At 31.0% G+C, this 23,658-nt stretch overlaps 2 protein-coding genes across 3 annotated transcripts; one reads left to right on the top strand and one right to left on the bottom strand.

The window, feature by feature from the left end:
* Positions 1–113: 113 nt before the first annotated feature.
* LOC148303256 (uncharacterized) lies at positions 114–3,322 on the top strand. The gene is made up of 3 exons (XM_088270262.1): positions 114–794; positions 1,091–1,243; positions 2,899–3,322. Exons 1-3 carry the CDS (start codon positions 570–572, stop codon positions 3,025–3,027), a joined length of 507 nt encoding a protein of 168 aa, XP_088126388.1. The 5' UTR covers positions 114–569; the 3' UTR covers positions 3,028–3,322.
* Positions 3,019–23,331, bottom strand: Spn28Dc (Serpin 28Dc). 2 transcript variants are annotated; one of them, XM_088270261.1, is made up of 9 exons: positions 23,199–23,331; positions 8,929–9,064; positions 8,621–8,844; positions 7,440–7,517; positions 7,089–7,329; positions 5,988–6,128; positions 5,638–5,738; positions 4,930–5,553; positions 3,019–4,366 (listed from the first exon to the last, which is right to left on the bottom strand). In XM_088270261.1, the coding sequence occupies exons 2-9, from the start codon at positions 9,048–9,050 to the stop codon at positions 4,200–4,202; spliced, it is 1,698 nt and encodes a 565-aa protein (XP_088126387.1). In that variant the 5' UTR covers positions 9,051–9,064; positions 23,199–23,331; the 3' UTR covers positions 3,019–4,199. The 2 variants fall into 2 exon arrangements, with proteins under 2 accessions (XP_088126387.1, XP_088126385.1); XM_088270259.1 differs by lacking the exon at positions 23,199–23,331 and adding an exon at positions 16,973–17,176.
* Between the last annotated feature and the right edge of the window lie 327 nt (positions 23,332–23,658).

Genomic DNA, 23,658 nt, shown 5'->3' with positions numbered 1-23,658 from the left:
AGTGAATCCCTAACATGCGCCTGTAGCACTTCATTTCAAACGCCTCCAGCCACCCCATTCTGCCTGCTCGATAGTCCACATTTCGCTTTTATACAACAGTGTGCAGGCTTATATATGTTATAATATACCAACCACACTACACTGTATTTTATAATACACACAAAACTATACAAGATACTTTTTCTTCTAAACCCTTATCTGCACCCAATGGTGCATATGGCAATGCAACGTTTTGACGCAGTGTTATCGTGCTCATTAATTACATGAATACAAGGTGATCACTCCTGCGCTTTAGACACCGGTCCAGGGTAATATTAAATAAACATTAAGTGTGAAATCACTAATATTTATTTTCACATCCCCTGGGAATCGAACCCGGGACCTCCAGCATGGTAGGTAAACATACATACATTACATTTTAAAATATATTGAATATAACTAGCAACATTCTTTCAAATGTCAAATTCGTTGTCCAATTGTCAAACTTGCCTGTTGTCGGAGATCGAGAGTATCGTATTTCTTGCTGAATGTGATTTTTTGTCCTTTTTCGATTTTGTATTCAAGTTAAAATGGTTAATAATGGATCACCAGACCCGCCGGATAACCTGCAAGAGGAATTCACCCCTCCGATTTGCAGTAATATTATAGAACAAGCTGTTGATAGCGATGGGGAAGACGTTGAAATGAATAATTATGAAGGGTACGCGCCTCTTCCTCTTGGTCCAGGTGATGAGAACGAGTTGATTCCTTGGAATGGTTCCCTTGTATCTAGTGACAGCAGCGACGATGAAGAGGTAACAAATTATTAAAACAATTTTCTGACATTTCTGTTCTCCTATAGTACTTATTTGTATTGTATTTCTAAGTATTTACATCTCAAATCAAACAACTTATTGTGTGTGCTTAATTTTGTTATTGAGTGCCATTATATTCTAATAAAGTTTGCAGTTGGGGTGTACAGTGTTTATCAATATAATAACGATGTTATTAAACATTTCCCTGCCAAATATTATGATAAAAAATAAAAATAAATTAACACAAATAATAATGGCAGTATTTTGGTAATGATGCTATCATTCCATTGTTTTAGATTGATGAACCACAACCAATGAACACGCCTGATGAAGTCCCTGAACAAAACATTCCTTCAATTGAATCTGTTGACAGGGAAATATCCAGAGAACTCTGGACGAGATCGAGAAATTTTGCTAATATTGAGATGGATTCTGAAAAAGCTCAGGAGGTACCTAATAATTCTATTATTTTGAAAAAAATCCTTTTAATATCCCGTAAATGTATGATGAGATGCCTGAATGCATAAAGAACGAAATGAGTCTGAAAAAAATTAACGTTTTGTTTTCTGTAAGAAGATCTAAATATGTATATATGATGTAAATTAACCACCCTACTCTCGGGTTATTTTCAGGCATATTTATTATAAACAGGCAAAAAAAACACAATGTTTGCTGTCACAAAGTATTGTCAGTATGAAACCTGACAAAAATTTATCTGTGTATCTGGTACGCATTAAATATTTTTGGAACAGATATCTTTTCTCGTGCGCGTAGGTCATACAGGTTATTGTTTTTTCCTCATATTGTTTTTTCCTCATAACCCACTAAAATTCTTATAACATGTTTAGATACAACCGTGAATACGCCGTGATACGCATTTCAGTTAACACATTATTGTTGGGCGGTTTTTTCATCAACCCCAACCTGAATAAGTATACTAATTAAGGGTGGGGTATGCCGTTTGATTTAGTGTGTCAACTTATTGAAATATATTCCCCACCATAGGAGAGTCTTCCATACATATTAAAACAAAAATACCTTTTTTACTTTTTAAGAATATATAAAGACACCCAAGTATATTAAGTAACCAAGAAATTAAGGCAAAGTATGATTCGGTTTCATGTCTATGAAAAAAAATTAGGCTTGGAGATGAAGATTTAAATTTTTGCATTTATTCTTAGTTCCAGTGACTTTCAATATCTTTTCATCTCACCAATAGATTGATGTCTCTAGTGAAGTTCTAGTGATTCAAGGACAATGTTTCAAAATTGGTTCATATATATATATATGTTACGGCTTAATATTTGTATCAACATGAACTATGACCCCAAGCGCCCGCTAGGGGCAGGGCGGGGTGTACGCGGGGAATGTTTACGTTATCCCTTATGAGATTGAGGCAGGGAAGACTGCATACACTTGTGATTGTACCGTTGTACTGTCATGGCGACCTGCTGAATAAACCGATTGCATCCTAATTACGAGTTATTATTACCTATACCCGAGCGACGTAATATATATATATATATATATATATATATATATATATATATATATATATATATATATATATATATATATATATATATATATATATATATATATATATATATATATATATATATATATATATATATATATATATATATAGAACTTCCAAGAATTTAAGTAGTGTGGTTGTCAATAATGGGTAGAATTGGTGAATGTTACACGTGTGTAAAGTGATCACTTAAACCAGCCTATGACGGTTGTCAGCCGGGGCTGACGACCTTCATATATAGAAGTATATAGAAGAATATAGAAGTCGGGGCATTTACGGGTAAATGCCCAGACTTCTATATTCTTGTTCATCTTTAATGAGATGTCAAAAAATAAAAATACTTTCAATATGTTTATTCATTTATCTGGAAAATCAGTATTGAAAAATCTTTCATAAAAAAAAAATTATCATGTGTTTACATCTCAGATAGTTTTTAATACACATTTCTAGTGCATTTAATAGAAATTGTCCATTTATATCTTTTATTTCTGATACTTTATAATTAATATGTATTGAACGTGTTTTGATGCTGCAATATCAGCGTGAATTTTGTTTACCTTCTTTTAGGTGATGTCAGCCATGGCAAACTTTAGTCTTCCCGCATCTTCATTTCCGGAATGGGCACATAGTATTACTGAAGAGGAATGGAAACAACAACTCGCCAATAGAATAAATGTAATCCAGGAAAACAGATAAAAACTTTTTATTTATAAACCATAAAGTATAATGCATATAAGTACCTACATATATTTTTAATGAAACATTCACAGCATTACTAAGAATGTGCTCTAATATTTTGTTGTAATGTTTTTAATATTAATTTAATAAAGACCGTTTATCAATTACATATAACATACCTTTGGTGAAAAATTTATTGTTTAAAAATGGTTTATTAAGGTTTAATTGAAAAAAATCTCAAATATAAAAACACTGTAATATATTATAATTTGTATCAAATACGTGAATAAATAGCTGTATATTTATCATAACACTTTAATAGTTTGATTAATTAATGCAAAAGTTTTGTGTATCGGAAATCCTCCATGTTATAACAAATTACCTTTTTAATTTTTCTAGAGCGAACACATTTATATGCGTGGTTGATATTTATTACTTTTAAATGAAAATAAAGTTTCCATCAAACCACTCTAAATTAATAATGTAATGGAATACACTAATGGCGATCACTTTGGGGACTGTTACTTTTGATAACAATAACAGACCGATTACATTAAGCAAAATTTAAAATACAGTATTTAATTATTTACTGATAAATTAAAACTAAAATATAGAAATCTATAGGAAACACACTGATTACTTTATCAACCACCTATCAAACATCATTTATGGTCAAATAAGCAATATGTACTGAATCTATATCGCTAAATGCACTCACTATCTTTTTGAACAACTCGTATAATGTTAATGTCAATTTAGGAGTCCTATAATCTATTTACATCTTTTCTACGAATAATCGTTGGGATCTTTTAAATTTTCATACCGAGACTGCATTATTGATAATTAGTTATATCTCTTATTTGAATGTCTCTTGCAATATTTTGAATTTAAAATCAAATAAATACAGAGTAAAGCTGGGTCAGGAAGATAGTCAGCATTCATTATATGATAGTGCAAAATAAACACATGTATATGTATTAGACCCCGGTGGTCAGGCATGCTAAGTGTACATTTATTTAGCTTTTGGGCAAACCTTTATTTAAGCTTACCTAAAGGTTGTCTAAAGTTTGTAATTGGTTTGAAATCCATTACAGTTTGAAATCTATTACAATAAGCACATAGATAACTTTGAACTCATGTTGCAGAATGTCAGACTGGAAAATGACATCATAGATGATTATGTTTCTAACTTATCCTGAATGTGGTTCTGGCTTATAAACTATCGCGCTGAAAAGTATGAACTTAGATTCCTCGTTTCGAATAAAAAAGAAGAATGGCTCCGTGGCTGCAAATACAGGTCGTCTCCCATCACGAGTCAAAAGAATTGCTGTAGACGCTCCCGCTTCTGTTCCAGTTTCTGAAACATACAAATTATTTTATTACACCATGGTGTAAAAATATTTAGGTGTATTTTATATTCAAATGGATAAATAAAACTGTATGCTATCTGAATGTGGATCAAAACATTATTTTCATTTTTATTTATTCTAGTAATTTTATTCTAATTTATAACTGTTTTAAAATATGCACCTCAGAAAATGCAGATATCCAATTACAAAGTGAAAACATTGATTCAATTACTTAAAGTTTTTTTTTAAATCATTTATAGGATTTTAAAAAAAGGGGGTTAAAACTGTTTAAGTTTTTAGTTACTGCCAAATTTTAAGTATTGCATTGAGGTGCTTTTAGTTTTAAACCCTTTAAATGTAAGATAAAAACAAAAAATAAAAGCGCTTAACATCATGTCGGGTTGTGGTCCCGTGGTTAGTGTCGCGGACTCTCGAGTCAGAGTTTCTGGGTTCGAAACCGCTATACCACAATTTGATACCTATTTTTTATAATGAACCGCCTAGGCTCACAGAAACAGTGTGAAATTGAAGTATTTTAGAAAATAATTAAAACACAAATATTTAAACTTACCCGTTATGTCAATATCTACTTTGTGTATTACGTCATCAACATATAGACCTGGATTCCATGTATCGACAGCCATTTGACGACGCGGTCTCATTATTCTCGCATTCCTTTTTATGATTCTTCTTCCCACTTTATCGCCGATTTGTTTGTAAATAACTGTAACATTCTTATTGTCAATCATTTCAGTGGTAGTACAACTCTTTCCTGATGAGCCACTGTTTTTAAAAATGTTCTCACAGTCATTTTTCATTGGTTCAAATCCGGACCGTGTGAATATGAAAAAGTCACCATCCTTTCCATTTGATTCCAAGTTTTTTTCTTGCGTATAAGGCGAACTCGGTACTTGTGCAGGGGATAGAAGAGCCAGATTGGAGTCCGTGCTTGAGAATACTGATTGAACTCCCATATTTTTTAACACATTGTTGAGGTTATAGCTAGAGGAAAGCCTCATCTTTGGAAAGGTTACAATAGTACTTTGCCGTTTAGCACTTCTGATAAGATTGTCCAATGATTCGGGTGTCAAATCGTTTACTATTCTAGCAATATCTTTTTTTGTAGCATCTAATGGCTTTATCGCATATAAAATTGTGTTGTTTCCTTTATAAGGCAGTCCCACAATCATGCATTCTGAAAATTCATAATTAATTTTGTTTAACTATCTGTTAAAATTATGATCATTTGTCAAAAATACTAAAAGAAAATAAAACTTACCCATTTCTTTTGATCTGTGAAATGGAAAAAAACCTCCATTTGCCATTAAATCAATTTGTATAGTTTGATCTGGAAATCTTTTGTCAAGAATAAATTCTGCTCTGCAAAATTAAAACAAAAAATATACTTATTTTTAAAAATCATAATATTATAAATTGTAGATAAATCCTTAAAAATAATAACCGTGCAGTGCAGTCATAATAGAATTTAGGTTATAAAAAAGGCCAAATGTTTTGTATACATATTTTTTTTTTACACCTAAAAAAATTGAGCACACATCACACGTTGTGTCCTGTTGTGATTTTATTAATTTTTTACAATGTTTCATTCTCTGTGTCAATAATATTTACCTCCTTGTTGCACCATCTAAGAAGGGTTTCTCCCACTGCCCTTTAAAGTACAGGGCGTTTGCGATGATAATTCTAGTTTCTCGTGATGGTTGGTTAGAAATTATTTCTGGAATCCGTCCATTAGTAAGATCTGCTACCCATCTGGAAAGTAATCAGAATGTTACGTAAAAATATTCAGATCTTGTTAAAAAATAAAATAATAATCATTTGAATGAAATAATTTAATAAAGAGTAAAAAATAGTTTTTTTTTAATAAAGAATGAGTATTAAATAGTTTATTAACTCATACATGGATAATCTAATCTAATCTAAGAATTTCCTTCTTCAAACCCTTATCCACAACCAATGGTGCATAGGGCACTGCACCATATAAATGCAGTATTGATCGTTAACACATGAAGGAAAGATGATCAGCCCCCCGCTTCAGGTACCATTATATTTATTTGACCCCCCCTCTGGGAATCGAACCCGGGACCTCCAGAACGGTAGCGGAGCGTCCTGACCATTACACTACGGAGGTGGACAAAGAATTTGGTCTTTCCAAAATAAAATTCACGTAAATTTCGGAACAAAGTATTATAATAGAGCAAAAATAATCATTAAAAACAAATCGAAATATTTCCCATACAGAAAAAATACTATTTTTTTCACTGCTTATGCTAAGTTTTTTTTCACTATTCCAAGAAAAAAAAAACAATTACTTTCAACACATTACTACGCAATATTTTGATTTTTTAACCATTTTATTTTTATTAAAATATTTTGTAGCTAATTCCTTCTTTTGATTGATATAAGTATATTTAAATTTTCGGTTTAAAAAATGCATTCCAAGATTTGTACCACGGAGTAACAAATAATATTTATTTAACACTGTGAGCTTCCCTTAGTGGCCAGTAAATATACTGTTGGGCAGTTGTAATTGAAAAATTAACTTTTTTTAAAATATTTTTTTCAATTGATCTGGGTGTTTGTGATGCATTTTTTATAATCCTTCCCTATCTTTATATCTGCAGGCAAGCTCTTAAATAAAGACTAAATTTTTTATCTATTGAGATGGTTCCATCCTTCAGACCACATCTAATCAAATAAACATAAACATACTTATTAATGGTTGACTGCGCTTCTGCTGGGTTATATTTAAAATCCAGGTGCATGAGCATACTTTTGTAAATTGATTTTACAAAATCTTCATATTGTGGTCTGATTTGTGTGTTTTGTTGCACAAACAATCCACTCCCATACGTTACATTCGGTGTACCATAATTTTGTAGTTCTCCTTTCTTCGTTATTCTATCGATAAGGAATGCAAATTCTCGATGGACGCCTTGACTTTCCGAAATATCTGAAAATGTTGACATAATTATAGCTCTTGACTCTCGCAATATATTAAAAATAATTGGTAAAACTCATTTAGTATTTATTTATGTTTTGTTAATAGTCAAATGTACACACCATTAAAAAATCCCAATGCATTTGCAAGTTCAGAATAAGTTTTGCCAACACTTCCAAGCAGCAATAACGCTAATGCTCCTGAAATTAGATGTTATAAAAAAATTAACACCTCATATTTGCTTGTCAAAAATAATAATAAATAAAGTAACTGTGTCATATGTTAGTATTCTTCTTCCGACACTTATCCACATGGGGCCATGCATCGATTTGAATTAGTGCTATTTTGATTGTTAATCACATAAAGACAAAAGGATCAGTCCTACAGATACAAGTCCTGGATAATACTAAATGATTGTTAGAGTGAGAAATCACTTATATTATCTCTACCCCTCTGGAAATCATATCTGAGACTTTCACATTTTTTTTTTAACCCTTCGCTCAGAAATTTTGCCGTCAGCCGGGGAAATAGTACTAATGACAACAAAAAGGAAGAAGGTTGAGATTATGAGAAACCTTATTTTAAGCCAGTAAACGATACAGCATTCGAGCTTCACTAAGATCCGGTCACTCAAGCAATGTATATGAATGGATCATTAAGATCCGATCATCCATGAACGACCACGTTTAGTAAATGTTTTAACAGCTTCGCTGCCAACTGCAAAACAACACGCCAAACCTAAAGCCAGTGGCAAACTGAGTCAAAGAAATATGTATAAGGGTGCAAGTCCACACAAGTGCGGAGTCGACACCCCGTTTGCACTCCTTACCCCGCACATGAAGGGGTTGGCAGCGAAGCTATTAACCCCTTAGCAATAGATATACTTAAATAATCCAAGAAATTAATGAAATTCTATTGGCAAAATTAAACTTAGCCCCTCTAGCAAATCCTGAAAAAACATTTATTTTTGTCCGCCTCCGTAGTGTAATGGTCAGCACGCTCGGCTACCGTTCTGGAGGTCCCGGGTTCGATTCCCAAGGGGGGTAAAATAAATATAAGTGATTTTTTGACTGTCATATTTATTCAATATTACCCTGGACTGGTACCTGAAGCGGAGGGCTGATCACCTTTCTTTCATGTGTAAACGATCAAGATAACACTGCGTTCATATGACGCAGTGCCCTATGCACCATTGGGGTGCGGATAAGGGTTTTATTATTAGTATTATTTATTATTTTTCTTTTTTGTCAATTAACGACTCATTTTTTATAACTATATTTACTTGTGTTTAATTTACTCTTACCAGCTATGCTTAATGGAGACAAAACTATATTGGTTTGACTCTGTTCTCTTAATAAAACTTTATTCAAGTTGAGTGCGAAGTTGTACATTCCGTGGGTTATTCTATTTTCATTGTATGGAAGTACTCCGTCATAACCATTTCTATTATTGTTTGGATTTATGGAGTTGGTTACCGAACTATCGCCCAGTTGATTTATATCCTCAACCATATCAACCAAACTTGACCTGAAAATTCAACATTCAAATTAGGCAATGATTTTATCATTTGTGTTTATAAATTTATGATTTACATTATCTTTTTGTACTTACTGTCCATTGTCCAAATTGTCCCTGTTATCGGGGAATACCATCTGAGATTTAATTGTACTAAATGCAGTCATCAGTACAAATATTTGAAGTACTGTCACTTCCCATTTATGTAGATGCCCCATTATGCATTCACAATCTGAAATAAAAAATAATAACAATAAAAACACTGTATTTATTTCCAAATGGTGGACATTTTCATACATTTTTTTTCATTATATGAAAATCTTTATCATTATTATTAGATATTTAATATTTGATATGATTAGATTGGTATATCAGAATTGTCCTAGTTACCTAGTTAGGTTGACATATTTAAGTAAATTACAACAACGCCATATTTATTTTTCCTTTTTTGTTTTGTTTGTATTCAATTAAAGTGAAGTAATAATAAATACACTAAAAATAATAAGGAAAATAAATACTTTCTTTATTAGCTTAAATCAGTGATTCTTAACATGTTTAACTTCATAAGAATAATTAACCCAAAACTTACTATTTTTTTTAGTGTCAAAATTTTCATTCACTAATTCAGGATTTGTTCCACTAAGCAGTTTTAACATCAAGATTTTTTTATTGATATCTTATCATAGATGAAGAAGAATATGGAAGTTTGGGCACTTACAGGACTTAGACCCGTCTTTGGCTGGTCAATGTTACATTGAATATAAAGTAATCACTTTAATAACTGCAATATTCTAGTGAGAATTCTAAGTGGAGCCAATCCAGAATTTGTGAAAACGAAATTGGACACATTTAAAATACAGTGAATATAAAACTAGTCGTAACAAATAAGTTTATATAAAAAAATATATATTTTCATGCCTAGTATGTAAAACAGTACGAGAAAAATGTTACATACATTCTTTGTGTTTTTTTATTATAATATTTATTTAATATTACCCTGAATCAAAAGGCTAATCACCTTGCCTTCGCGTGTTCAACGATCAAGATAACACTGATTTAGTGCGAAGGAGTGCGCTATGCACCATTGGACGTGGATAAAGATTAGAAAAAGAATAATAGATTTTTCGTTTTATTTTCTACGTAGATGTTTAAATTTCTCTTAGTTTATTTACCATAACGCAAATAGTTCATTTTGTATAATTTGTGGGCTAAGGATAATTTTTACGGCGACTATTCGTGTGCACAAAATCAACACGGTAATTATTAACGTATCAACTGTAGCAGCTCTATTTACGTCCGTGTAATTCGTGTAATTGCAAGTTGTAAAAATATTAGCTGTACAAATCTAATTAGGTATTGTCATCTGCTATTTTAAAGCTACTAAGTACTTAAGTTTCTGTGTGTTAGTACACCAATACATGCACTCGAGGCCAAAAACAATGTCGCGACAACACCGATTTGTCAAAGTTAACGTATTGTTTCAAAAATATTAGCATAACATCGCTCTTTGTTTGGGGACATTATTCATTCTGCAAAGATGTGTATCGAATAACAATAATCCCGCATTCGCTTTGGGAATAAATGTTCATTAATAATGCTCGTTTCGCGTATGAATCGGTTACATATATACAAACAAAAGATTCAAAGTTCAGACAGGTTAAACTTTTGTTTGCACTTTGAAATACCTGCCTCTTGAAAAACTCTAAGCCTTTTCTCACCATAACCGGATATAGGTACATTATACACAAACTTTCCCGCGTAACCACTTATTTGATTTAACAGTAAATCAATAATGTTAACACATTTTCATCAATTGATTCGGCAATTATTTGTAGTAATATTTATCCATTTTTTTATTCAAATTTTATTTGATATTTACCAATTATCAAACGATGTTGAATGCATCAAAACACGTGTCATTGAAAGTGCTATTTGCCGAGTAAAATTTAAATAAAATATATTTTCTTGTGTACGAAAGAGAAATAAATAATAACGTTTATACCTTTTCTCAGGAAATACATCGTAAAAGTAAATTACATTTGTTAGATTTTTTTTTGGTAAATCAGTACAAAATAACTATACCCATGAACGTGAAAAAATAGTAATCATTGAAGCGATGCAAGGACACTGCAAAGATCGCTTCAAAATGATGCGGAATGCATCGAAACACATGTCACAGTAGATTTTAAGAAATAGAGGTATTTACTGAGTAAAACATTAATTAAAAAAGGGTATTTATCAATTATACGTTACAAATACGCAGACTAAATAAATAATAAATATTTCACGATTTTATTTTGCAATTGGCGGGAATCGAACTGGCGACCCACTGTTATCTTGATCCTTAATAACACGAAGGCAATGTGATCATTCATGCGCTTCAGGTACCAGTGCAGGGTGATATTATTTATTAATATATTATTAGTATTAGAGAAATCACTAATATTTATTTTGACCCGCCTGGAAATCGAACACATGATGGAAACGGAGAAATAAGAAATAGTATTTTATTATATTTGTAACCCTTTCCACCATTTGTGGGCGTATTGGTAAAATGATTTTTTTTAAATGGTTTAATAATTGCAATTTAAAAAAAAAATAAAAAGAAAAACAAAGTAAACGGTATAGGGACATTTAAACACATTTAAGATGTTTGGCCCTTATTTTATTTGAAATTCGCTGTCGAAAAATTGACAACCAAAATATGTTATGAGTCTCATGCCTTGAAATTGCTCCTGTTATATCAAAATGTAACATTATATCCTGTACTTCATAGTCGCCTATTTCAAGAATCGCAAATCAAAATTGTACAGGTTACGAAGGTAGTTATCTTAAACTTGGAAAAATATCTTATTTTGGAAATTATTGGATATGCGACGCACCGTCGACCTGTCACTTGTATCGCCGTTAACAGTTTTCATACCCTATTTTCTTTTTATTTTTAAATGTCCAATATATTTTGATACAAAAATACTAATTATTCTTTGGCTTTTTAAAGCACACTGTTCTATCAGAGCTTATTTAAAGAATCAAAACTCCTAGTAAAATTGTACGGTAGACATGAGCTTTACTCGTCTAAAAAAAAATCTCTAGTGGAAGTTTCTTGAAACGTGTCCGATAAAAAGCAGTCTCAATTTTTTATCAACAAAAATATATTTTATATATGTATGTAACATATTGCACATATACAATAATAATAGTAATGTCACTGAAACAAAAAACATTGCTTTATTAAAACATTTAGATATCGCATTTACTCTAAAGAGATAATGAAATATTTGAATGGATATCGATTGCAAGCACACCACTACCGATATCATACAATAATGTGCCTATTTCATCCTTTTATTTACATATGTAACCTAACTCTCTCAAGGTAAAAACAAATCGATAATTTAGTGTAGTTCACTCACATTTTTACACATAACACCTAATATTTTCACAGAAGCATTATTAGATAGGTACTTAAATAGTTTAACTTGCAACAAAACCTTAAAATCACTTTGTATCTTATTGTTATGAAATTGAGGAAATAATTTAACAAACAAATGCGTTTTTAGTTTTTTTTCTGAAGATTCTAAACAATATCTACCAATTTTTTTGATTTTCCCGTTTATAAACGAGAAAACCAAATAGTTGGAAAGTACTTACAAAATAACTTTGTTCAAAATCACTACGTATCTTATTTTAACATAATTATAATGCCGCTCGGTTTCGAAGCAGTCAGGTTTTTCCTCAATACTAATTGGCTGTTGAGGAAGAAGCTGTCTACTTCGAAACCGGTCGACATTATGATTAACTTATAATAAGATATATAGTGTTTTTAAGCAAAGGTAAGTTATAAAAGGGAAAATCACAAAGCTGGTAGATATTATTTACATAGAATCTTTAGAAAAAAAACTAAAACGCATTTTTTAGCTAAATCATTCCCACAATCTCATTTTCCCCAATTGAATCACAAAGAAGCGCCCTTGAGGTTGTAATTTTAAGAAAATGGCGCTTGATCAATTATCCAAAATTGGTATTATTGTTGTTGATTCCGTTAGTAGCCTAAGCAGACGTTAGGCATATTATTCTGAAGTAAATATACCTACGAGTAGTTGAGTAAGCAGTTAAAATTTGCATAGGTCATTGTTCGTCAAATTACATTTTCTGAGCTGTTTTAACAAATTCTGTCGAGGCAAAACAAAGTATACAATGGCGTGACCTTTAACTAATGTACATACGTAACACGTTCATACGTTTGTTCCAGAAAAAACATTTGTGAAGTTTAACGATCATAATAATTAATATAGTAAGGATCGTTAAAAATTACAACATTGTTTGATTTCACGATGGGGTCACCAGTTTGATTTCGTTCGACTCGTAGAATGGTGCGTTCACTTAAACCAGCCTATAAGAAGTCGTAAGCCCTGTGAATGCCCAGTCTTCCTTATTTTTCTCCATCTTTATTGAAATATCAATATAATTATATATGTATATATATATATATATGTATATATATATATATATATGTATATATATATATATATATATATATATATATATATATATATATATATATATATATATATACATATATATATATACATATATATACATATATATATATATACATATATATACATATATATACATATATATGCATATATATGCATAAATATACATATATATACATATATATATATATATATATATATATATATATATATATATATATATATATATATATATATATATATATATATATATATTTATATATATATTTATATATACATATATCTACATATATATACATATACATATATATATATATATATATATATATATATATATATATATATATATATATATACATATATATATATACATATATATATATATACATATATATACATATATATACATATATATGCATATATATGCATAAATATACATATATATACATATATATATATATATATATATATATATATATATATATATATATATATATATATATATATATATATATATATATATATAAGTTTTTGAAGCCGAATGGGCAAGTATATTAGGATCTAGAATACGCAATTTATTCAATATTACCCTGGACTAGTACCGAAAGCGGAGGGCTGATCACCTTTCCTTCATGTGTTGACGATCAAGATAACACTACCTTTATATGTTGCAGTGCCCTATGCACCATTGGGATGCGGATAAGGGTTTGAAGAAGAAGAAATACGCAATAAGCAACTAATTTTTTGCGCTGATTGGCGTGAGTATCTATAAATAATTAAATCCAAAGACTAGATTAATAATTAATGACTCCTTTAAAAGTAGTTTTTATTTAATTCGGTTTTTTAACCCGTTCGCCCATGTCTATAGTGTGACCTATCCTAATGATGAAATAACTTCATGACACGATAAACCGTGTTAAGGACGACGAGAATTATTGTCATAATTGACGTGATAAAAAAAGACAAACGCGGCAAATGGCGGCGGTTTGCGGTTCGCGGTTTGAAACATTTCTTTTGTTACGGTATCGATGAAATCACCAATTTATTCCTGCGATATAAATGCCCACATCCCATGCGTTGATGGTTTGTTGTAATAAACAAAACATATCAATCATTCACGCGAGCTAATGCACCGTGCGTTGGGTTTTTCGCAACACTTCGACACCGCGTAGGTACATAACATCACACAGGTTTTACCGACAGGGATTTTCCCGAAAGCTTTTTTTTATCTCTTTTGTATATTTTTATGTCCCTGCACCGTCATACGTTTGTCCCATTGCGTAGTATGCTGGTTAACGTGTTCGGTAATCGTGCTGGAGACCCCGGGTTCGGTTCCCAGGGAGGTCATAATAAATATACGCGATCAAAATAGCACTACATCGAAACGATGCAGTGCCCTATCCACCATTGGGTGCGACAAAAGTTAGAAGAAGATGTCGTCATACAAAGAAGAGAGCTAGTACCTATTTCATATTGAAGCATTTATAACTTGTCCGCCTCCGTGTTTAGTGGTTACCGCGTTTGGCTATCGTGATATAGGTCCCGGGTTCAATTCTTAGGGGGGGGGGTCATAATAAATATAAGTTACTTTTCACTCTAATATTTATTTAATATTACCGTGGACTAGTACCTGAAGCGTGAGACTGATCACCTTGCCTTATAATATTTAACGATCAACTTGACATTTCACAAATTAATTGCAGTGCCCTATACACCATTGGGTGCGGATGAGGGTAAAAAGAAAAAAATAACGATTGATAAATCGACTTGTGAGCTTTTGTAATTCATAATTATATGTACCTACTTTAAATACTTTCGACTAAAAATAATTATTAATATATTATTTAATCTATGTTTTACTTTACTTGCTACGTCAAGAAATGAATGATAAATATGCCGTAATATTTTTACATTTATGATATCGCCATCCCAATAAAAAAATAACTGCTAGAAATAATTAGACAGCTTTGTACTGATATGCATTTCAAATATTTTTTGTTAAAGTCATTATGACATAAAAATAAATAAATAAAACTACTGAACATATTCAGTAAAGCCTCTCAAGTAAAATATATTATTTTTTCATTTAAGAATTCTAAAATTTCCAATATTCGCGTACGTAACACTTATGTTTTTTTAAAAGATGTGCATACAATTAAAATTTAATACGACACCATAATTTATATAATTTATTTCCATAATTATTACAGAAATATTAAAATAATAACCCGTTTTTCAACCTCCTATGGGTATGTGTCGGTAATTTACAAACCAAGCTATAATAAAAATAATAAAAAGGAAAAAATCTCTCTTGAACATCTCGCGACATTTGAAAGACCCGGGTTCGTGTCCCGGTGAAGGCAATTATTTTTTTCTGATACATAATTATTTTGCATTGATGTAATCACTTCCTCTTTTCAATATTTGATGTACGTAAAACATTTTTTGCAATTTAATATTTAATGATGTCCGTCTCCGTAGTGTAACGGTCTAGCATGCTGGGCTACCGTACTGGAGGTCCCGGGTTCGATTCCCAGGGGGGGGGGGTCAAATAAATATAAGTGATTTTTTCACTCTTATATTTATTCAATATTACCCTGGACTGGTACCTGAAGCGGAGGGTTGATCACCTTTCTTTCATGTGTTAACGATCAAGATAACACTGCGTTTATTTGATGCAGTGCCTTATGCACCATTGGGGTGCGGATAAGGGTTTAAAAAAAAACAGTATTTAATGAACGTAATATTATCTTGAGCATGCAGGTGAATGTTTAGACTGATCTAACTTTGTCTTTAAGTTGTTTACGATTAAGATGACGCTGCAGTAATTGATGCGGTGATTAATGCACCCCTCGATGCGGATAAATGACAACTAAAAAGAAAATGAAAAAAAAATGTGGAATATACTGATTTTAATATGTATTATGTGTGTATTATTTTAAGAGGCAATAGGGTACAGTATCGGATTGACGCAGTGTTAACTTTATCGCTAACGTTAAGGCAATGTGATCAGTCCTGCTCTCTTGAGATCATGGGGTAAAGAAATGGAATATGTACTTGATTAGAAACAGATAACATAAGTGAAGGAGCTCAGAGTAAAATCTGCTATATGGGGAAAAAATAGTGGAGGAATGTTGGAAGAAAAGTAGGATACAATAATAAAAAAAATAGCTGCAATGACTAGAGCACTACGGATTGACCCGTACTTGTACTAGTTTGAGTTACACTGCGAATTTATACGAGTCCCTTGAGAAAATTTATTATTCGTCTTCAAATCCTCATCCGCACCCGATGGTGCATAGGGCACTGCATCATATAAACGCAGTGTTATCTTGATCGTTAACACACAAAGGAAAGGTGATCAGCCCTTTGCATCAGGTACCAGTTCAGGGTAATATTGAAAAAATCTTAGAGTGAAAAAATCACTTATATCCTATATAATATATACAATAGGTCCTGGGAATCGAACCCGTACCTCCAGTACGGGAGCCAAGTGTGCTGAACATTACACTACGGAGGCGAAGAAAAATACTTGAGTAAATAAAAATGTATACTTATTGATTTATAAAGTAAGGTCGGACAATCAAAACAAAGGAAATGCATTATAATTTCCCAACGATGATAATATAAACGCAACTCACCTTACTACGAGAACACGTGCGTATTTCGTTCGTATGAACCCGTTTCAGAATGCAAACACACGTGTGTTACTCGTGGATACGATCAAAAGCCGGCACACAAAATACATATAACCGCTAATTACACAGAGAACTGTCACAAACTAGTGGAATTTGTTCACTAGCGGTGTCAACACGTCCATAGTCCTCAGCAGACAGAGCGCGATTGATTGAAATCGTCTGTACGCGCTCAGTTATACAATTCCTGCACAATTCATTTACATAAATCACAATTATTATTGTATACGGCATAGTCACCGGCGAAAATCCCCATTTACAATAATCAATCAATGGAAATTTCGACAGAAGGAAAAAAAGTTGACAGGGACCCAAGAAATGTCCTCAGCGGTAGGTATATATATACCACTGACCGAATTTACACTAAGTTAATTGGTCGCTTATTTAATTAAAATTAAATTTAAATAACGTTTTTCATAATAATCTAAGAATGAAAAAAAACATAATTAAAATTAATTATATTACCAACAAATATATAATAAGTGCAAGTCCCTCCCCAAGCAGAAGAGCTTAGTCTCTATATCCGAGAGAACTGCGTTATTAATTTTAAAAATGTAAAAGTAGAAATGTCTAGAAAATTCATTAAAATAATAAAATAAAACTTTTGCAACCATATTAAATAATAATAAAAATAGTAAATTACAGTGGATAACAGTGTATTCAAAAATTATAAAAGTGCAACCCGATATTTATCAAAACTTTACTCACCAAAAAGTAGAAATTTGGAAAAAGTGTACTTTGAACCGTTGGTTCTCGATTTCTGAACAATGTTGAATGAAAAAATATCGTTTTATGAATCTCAATATATTATGGTGTCGCGGACTCATGGAGTCAAAGTTTCTCGGTTCGAACCCGCTCTACCACATTGATACCTATTTCTAATAATGAGCCGCTTAGGCTCACAGAAATAGTATGAAATAGTAGTATTTTAATAAATAATAGTAAAACACAATTATTTCTCTTTTTTGATAAAAAAACAAACAGCCATGAAACAAAAACAAACAAAAAATCTAACTATTGCCCACCCAGTAAGTGAGTTGGTCTATTCTAAAAAAAATAATTGCCTAAGAAATGTGGTACCTATGAGTTGAAGATACCCAAAAGTATAGCGAAAGAGTAGACTGAATAAATCTTTAGGTAGAATTCAATTATAACGAGAACGTAATTATATCGGTACTGGTTATTATCTTGGATCGTCTTTTAGAACATACTACGTCATTTCTCGTTGATGCATGGTAAAATAATATCCCATTCTAGTCGCCATATATTATATGTGTCACCTACTTTCAAAATCCGCCATGTAAGTCGATTTTACAAAAAATGCAAAACTCTCCGGGTAACATTTGTGTTTCAAAGATTTGTCTATCATTGGATAAAATATTGTGAAATAGAGAATTTTCCCATTTTTTGGAATTTTATTCAGTATTTTAAAAAAAAACACGAGACACAAACCGAAAATGACGTCATCTTAATTTTTGACCTATCCCCGCTCTCTGGCCGATATGGGTCAGAGGGAAGGTTTCATGAATATAGCGGAATTTGAAATACAACGCTGTTTTTAAGTATTTTTAGTAGGTTTTTCATGTATATAAATAGTTTAAACAAAAAAACCCACAATTGGCATTCCGATAGAACATTTATTTTAAAATCTTATAAAATTGGATCTGGCGGATTTTTAAATTAGGCGACTATAGGCGAATATAATACCATACACAAAATATCGTACAATAAGCAAACGAAACCAAAAGATTCAACGAATGCTGGAAAACCTTTTCATTTTAAAAATAGGTAATTATAATGTATTTAGTAATTGTTATTCGTAAGTAACTCTCAGCAATCATTTGTTTTAGAGTTAAATAATCGTGAAAATGGGCGTTTATTCATCCTTGAAACATGAGTAACATTATTTTTCAAGATAATCCTATCCAATATTTCGTACGCAATACATTTATATTAAAATTATAAAATAAAATACTCACTACCGAGACCATAAAATATGATAAAATATTGTAATTTTCACGTCATTTGTAACATTAAATGTATCATTACAATTTTAATCCTTCTCTACCTCTATTCACAGATATTTTACCTCAATTTTTTCAAAATTATTTAGACTTAAATTAATTTAATTGTTAAAAAAAAATTACATTTGCGTTTGTTTCAAAAGCTCCCAAAACGGTTGAGATCAATTTCTCCTTAAATACATACATCGTCGGTTGCCTTTAAATTCTGCTTATATTTATGTAAATATGCAACACGAGTATTTTGTCTAAAATGTTATAAAACGTATTTTTATATTTTACGTGTAACTTGAGAATAAATTGAAACTTTAATATAAATGTTTGACAAAATTTCTGAACATGTGATTTAAATTATATATATATATATATATATATATATAAAAAAATATATATATAAATATATATATATATATATATATATATATATATATATATATATATATATATATATATATATATATATATATATATATATATTATATATATATATATATACATTTATATATATATATATATATATATATATATATATATATATATATATATATATATATATATATATATATATATATATATATATATATATATATATATATATATATATATATATATATATATATATATATAAATCATTTCGGGGGTTATTGAAATTAACATCTTGGTATGATTTTTGCAATCGCAACATTGAATTACTCTTTTTACATGTCATATAAGTCGTATGTCGTACCGTAAATACCGCGATTTTCATGAGCTGTAAGGTTAAAAATAATTATTATTTGCTTGCGATTTCACTCGCATGTTACAGGGTGACTCATCAAATGTTAGCCCGATTTTCGTATTTCTTGAGATTTTTTGGTGCTATCTGATAAACAAGGTATGTCGTCCAGAAATTTCTTCAAAATGTAACATAGCTTAAGTCTCAATATACGATAAATCGCAACTCAATTTTCTTTAAATCCAGATAACATTTAATGCCATTGAATTTATTTCTTAAAACACCGTTTTTGTACTGAAAAAACTAGTTTTTCTTCGAAATCATTAAATGGTTTTGAAAAGAAAAGTTATTGAAAGGAAAGAGTTGAAATAATTTTAAAAAAAAATTCAATAGGTATCTAAAAAAAATCTAAAAACAACGCATAATTTTTTAAATTGTGCGTGGTGTTACGTCTGGCTCCTACCGCGGCTGGTAGCGTTCTGAATTTGTACGTTTGATATCTCAACCTTAAAGTAGGGGTGGCCATTTCCCGTATATAATTTTTCATACCTAAGAATAAAGCTTTTTTCATTAGGGAGGATTATCGTTTTTTTTCCAAACCCACTTCCTATGTGAAGCATATGGAGTTCACAAACTGCAGCCAGAGGCTCTTCTGTCTCTCGAGTGATATGCGAAATAAATCTCGTTAAAATTGCCTTGGATTTAACTATGGTTATAGTATATACAACTGATTCGGCAGTCACTTTGTCGTAATGTATATCCATTTACAATATATTTTGTTGCTAGGTTAATACCAGTATTTCTTAAAACCTCTTGTGACTTGTGTTTTCATGCATCCCACGTCGTTCTACGATGTTAAAAATAATGCGGAATCCATCGAAATACGTGTCACAATCGATTTTGAGAAATAGTAGTTTGTGCCTTATAAAACTTAAATTAAAAATACATATAACTCATTCGATTTGGTGATATGGTTTGGGCATGAGAATCGAATGAGTGAAGCAAGAATAGTAAAAAAATGAGGTGACTGTGGTTGGTAATAGAAGCAGAGGTAAACCGAGGAAAACTTGGAATAATCTAGTATTTCAAATACTTGAAAGTAATCAGATGAAGAGTCGGAATAATCGTTAGGTATGTATGAGGAGATTCATTAATGTAGAATTGTTTGCAATACACATTAGTGTGGCGTTCTGTTCTCTCTGCCTACCCTTGCGGAGAAACAACGTGATGATTTGTTAGATATCTATAACTCTTTATAGATTTTTTTTTTTTAAATCTCATTACAAAATTCTGAAATATTAATAATTTAATTTATCTTTTTCGTTTGCTGAAATTTTCTTATTAAAATAGAGTATTTTTGTTAGTTGTCGTATAGCATTATTACGCACATCATGGTTTCGGAAAATTTATACAAATGCGTGAAAAATCTCTCATTCGTCGGTTCCCCGATTGCAATATAAAATCATCAACAGGGTACGTAAACTCTGCGGTGACAACAAGGACCAACTAACAGAAGTTGAAAATTTTGCAATCTTTATTTTTGAGGTCTAAACTACTAATGACCTCACACTTGCTGTCGTTACTAAGTCTTCGTTTTTTCTCGTAAATTTAAATATACCTAGATAGTTCAAAATTATCCTTTAATCCCTTCTTTTTTATATTTCAGCATGAATTATACCGATTGTGTTGTATTTTTTTATATTTATTTATTTAAGTATTAAAAAAAATTTAAATTGAACGAGGTTTTTTCCTTCATTTGCTTCTGACCCTTATAGGCCACTGCGTATAGAAACAGTGTCTGTGTTAGTTACTCAAAAACTCGGTCCTGCTCTTCAGATACCAGTCCAAGGTGATATTAAATAAATATTAGGGTTAAAAATCAATCACCTTTATTTTGACCCCCCCCCCCTGGGATTCGAACCTGGGATTTCCAACGCGCCAAGCACATCTACACTATGGAGGCGGACATATTTTTACTTGAGTTATTCAAGAAACAAGTTATTATTTACTTATTAATAGCTCATTCTATAACACAGGTGTGATCAAAGCATCGACAGTAGTCGACTGGTCGACCGAGTAACTATACCTAGTCGCTCCCCTGCCTTATATGTACAATATGAAAAACTTGCTGAAAATATACAAATCATGTTTCCGGTGCTTCCTCTGGTACGAAAAAAAATTACTCAATATTCATTTTCATTAACTTTGTTCACATTAATCTATTTATGCCAGGGGCGTGCATTCCATATGGGCAGAAAAGCAGTGTCTATCCTAATTTACCCGCGTGACATATAAAAATGCAGCCAGTACCTACCCTACCTTACTAAATAGTACCTAGCTTACCTTACTACCCACCTCTAATGCCTACCCTTATTAATTTTCTGTTCACGCCAATGACGTACACATATAAAAAAAAATATGTTTGTTTGTATGTTTATCCTCTAAAGACTCCTATATTATTCAACGGATTGCGATACAACTTACAAGAGTTATTGCATGGTGGTTTCTGTAAAAAAATCGGCATAAACGAGAACGGGTACGGCGTTCCGGCACCTTTTTTGACGGTATTTTTTTTTAATTTCCAAATTTACTTAGACGAAACAATTTTTGCGCTTACGTAATTACAATCTATATTTATATAATTTGTCAAAATGATAAAATATGGCATTGTAATGAATATTTAAATGATATTCGAATAAATATGTTTTTAGTAAAAAGCTTGATTATTTTCACATCATCACAGTTTTCTTCAATCAATTTTAAAATTGGAAAGACAAAAGAATCTCATTCGTTTATTTGTCAAGTTTTTTTTTTATTATTTGAATTTGTAACGAAATTGAATCTAACCAGACTAAGCCACTGCAACCGTGGCTAGGTACAACTAGTAATAAGATAAAATAACATATTGTTTTGTTTATAAACTAACAAGTTTGTTAGAAGAAATTATCATTTTCTCTATATGTGTCTCATCTATGTTATTATTATTTTTAACTTATTTTAAATTACTGCTTTTCTATAATCACCATACGATTAGAGATGTGACTGATAGGTAACTGTTTCTTTTTCGGTTACTTAATTGCGATGTTAATCGTAAACTGTTCGAAGCTGGAAATATTCAATACGCAACCAACTTTGTGTACTCAAATAACCGAATCCAAAAACCAAATTCAATAACGACCATAATAAAGAGTCGTTATTTCATACGATTTTTTTAAATTCGATTTCCCGTGTTTACGATATTCGTAGACCACCGCCAATATTAATATAATTATTTTTTAAAATAAACAGGTTGCCTGCAATAATCAAAAGTTTGGCTACCACTGCTTTAAAAGGATACGACGTAACCTTAGTAAAAATACACATAGGCAACAAACTAATATTCAGTATTATTAATTGATATTGTGTGAAAATATTATAATTGTAAGAAAATACTCACAGGTTGTATGTATTATATGTCACTTTCCGGAAAACTAGCCAACTTCCGCTATTCCACTAATTAAATTTGTCAACTTGAACAAATGTTTATGCTTCGCGCATTTGTGAAGTGATAATAATTCTTGAAATGTAAAGAATAAACAGAGATATGCCGACTCGACCAACGTAAATCGTGGCACGGCCCTTACTAGTACAAAGTGTTCCCAATTCTATCACTCGAACAATCTCTAAATCGATCCATTTTTTACAGTACCTGTAACTATATATATATAACACCCATATTATTTTTGTTGGTGCCAACAACAATTTTTCTTCGTAAATGACATTAGTTATTTTGTTTTCCAATATGTTACTATAGATACCCAACAGCGTAATTACTGCTAGGTTTTTCAACAGCCAATTGTATTTTTTTTTGGTTTAAAAGAACGTAAATTCGATCCATAATAACTAATAGACATCTA

The sequence above is a fragment of the Brachycentrus maculatus genome, unplaced genomic scaffold (assembly GCF_059751285.1).
Source record: "Brachycentrus maculatus isolate JH-2025_06_01 unplaced genomic scaffold, ASM5975128v1 h1tg000378l, whole genome shotgun sequence".
NCBI lineage: Eukaryota > Metazoa > Arthropoda > Insecta > Trichoptera > Brachycentridae > Brachycentrus > Brachycentrus maculatus.
Note: the sequence above shows the minus strand (reverse complement) of the source record. Positions and strands in the feature narration are given on the sequence as shown.

Coding starts and splice junctions, on each gene's coding strand:
- LOC148303256 (XM_088270262.1), top strand. CDS start 570: ATGGTTAATAATGGATCACCAGACCCGCCGGATAACCTGCAAGAGGAA. Junction 795..1,090: donor ACAGCAGCGACGATGAAGAG/GTAACAAATTAT, acceptor CCATTGTTTTAG/ATTGATGAACCACAACCAAT. Junction 1,244..2,898: donor ATTCTGAAAAAGCTCAGGAG/GTACCTAATAAT, acceptor ACCTTCTTTTAG/GTGATGTCAGCCATGGCAAA.
- Spn28Dc (XM_088270261.1), bottom strand. CDS start 9,050: ATGGGGCATCTACATAAATGGGAAGTGACAGTACTTCAAATATTTGTA. Junction 5,554..5,637: donor TCACAGATCAAAAGAAATGG/GTAAGTTTTATT, acceptor ATGAATTTTCAG/AATGCATGATTGTGGGACTG. Junction 4,367..4,929: donor AGTAGATATTGACATAACGG/GTAAGTTTAAAT, acceptor TGTATGTTTCAG/AAACTGGAACAGAAGCGGGA.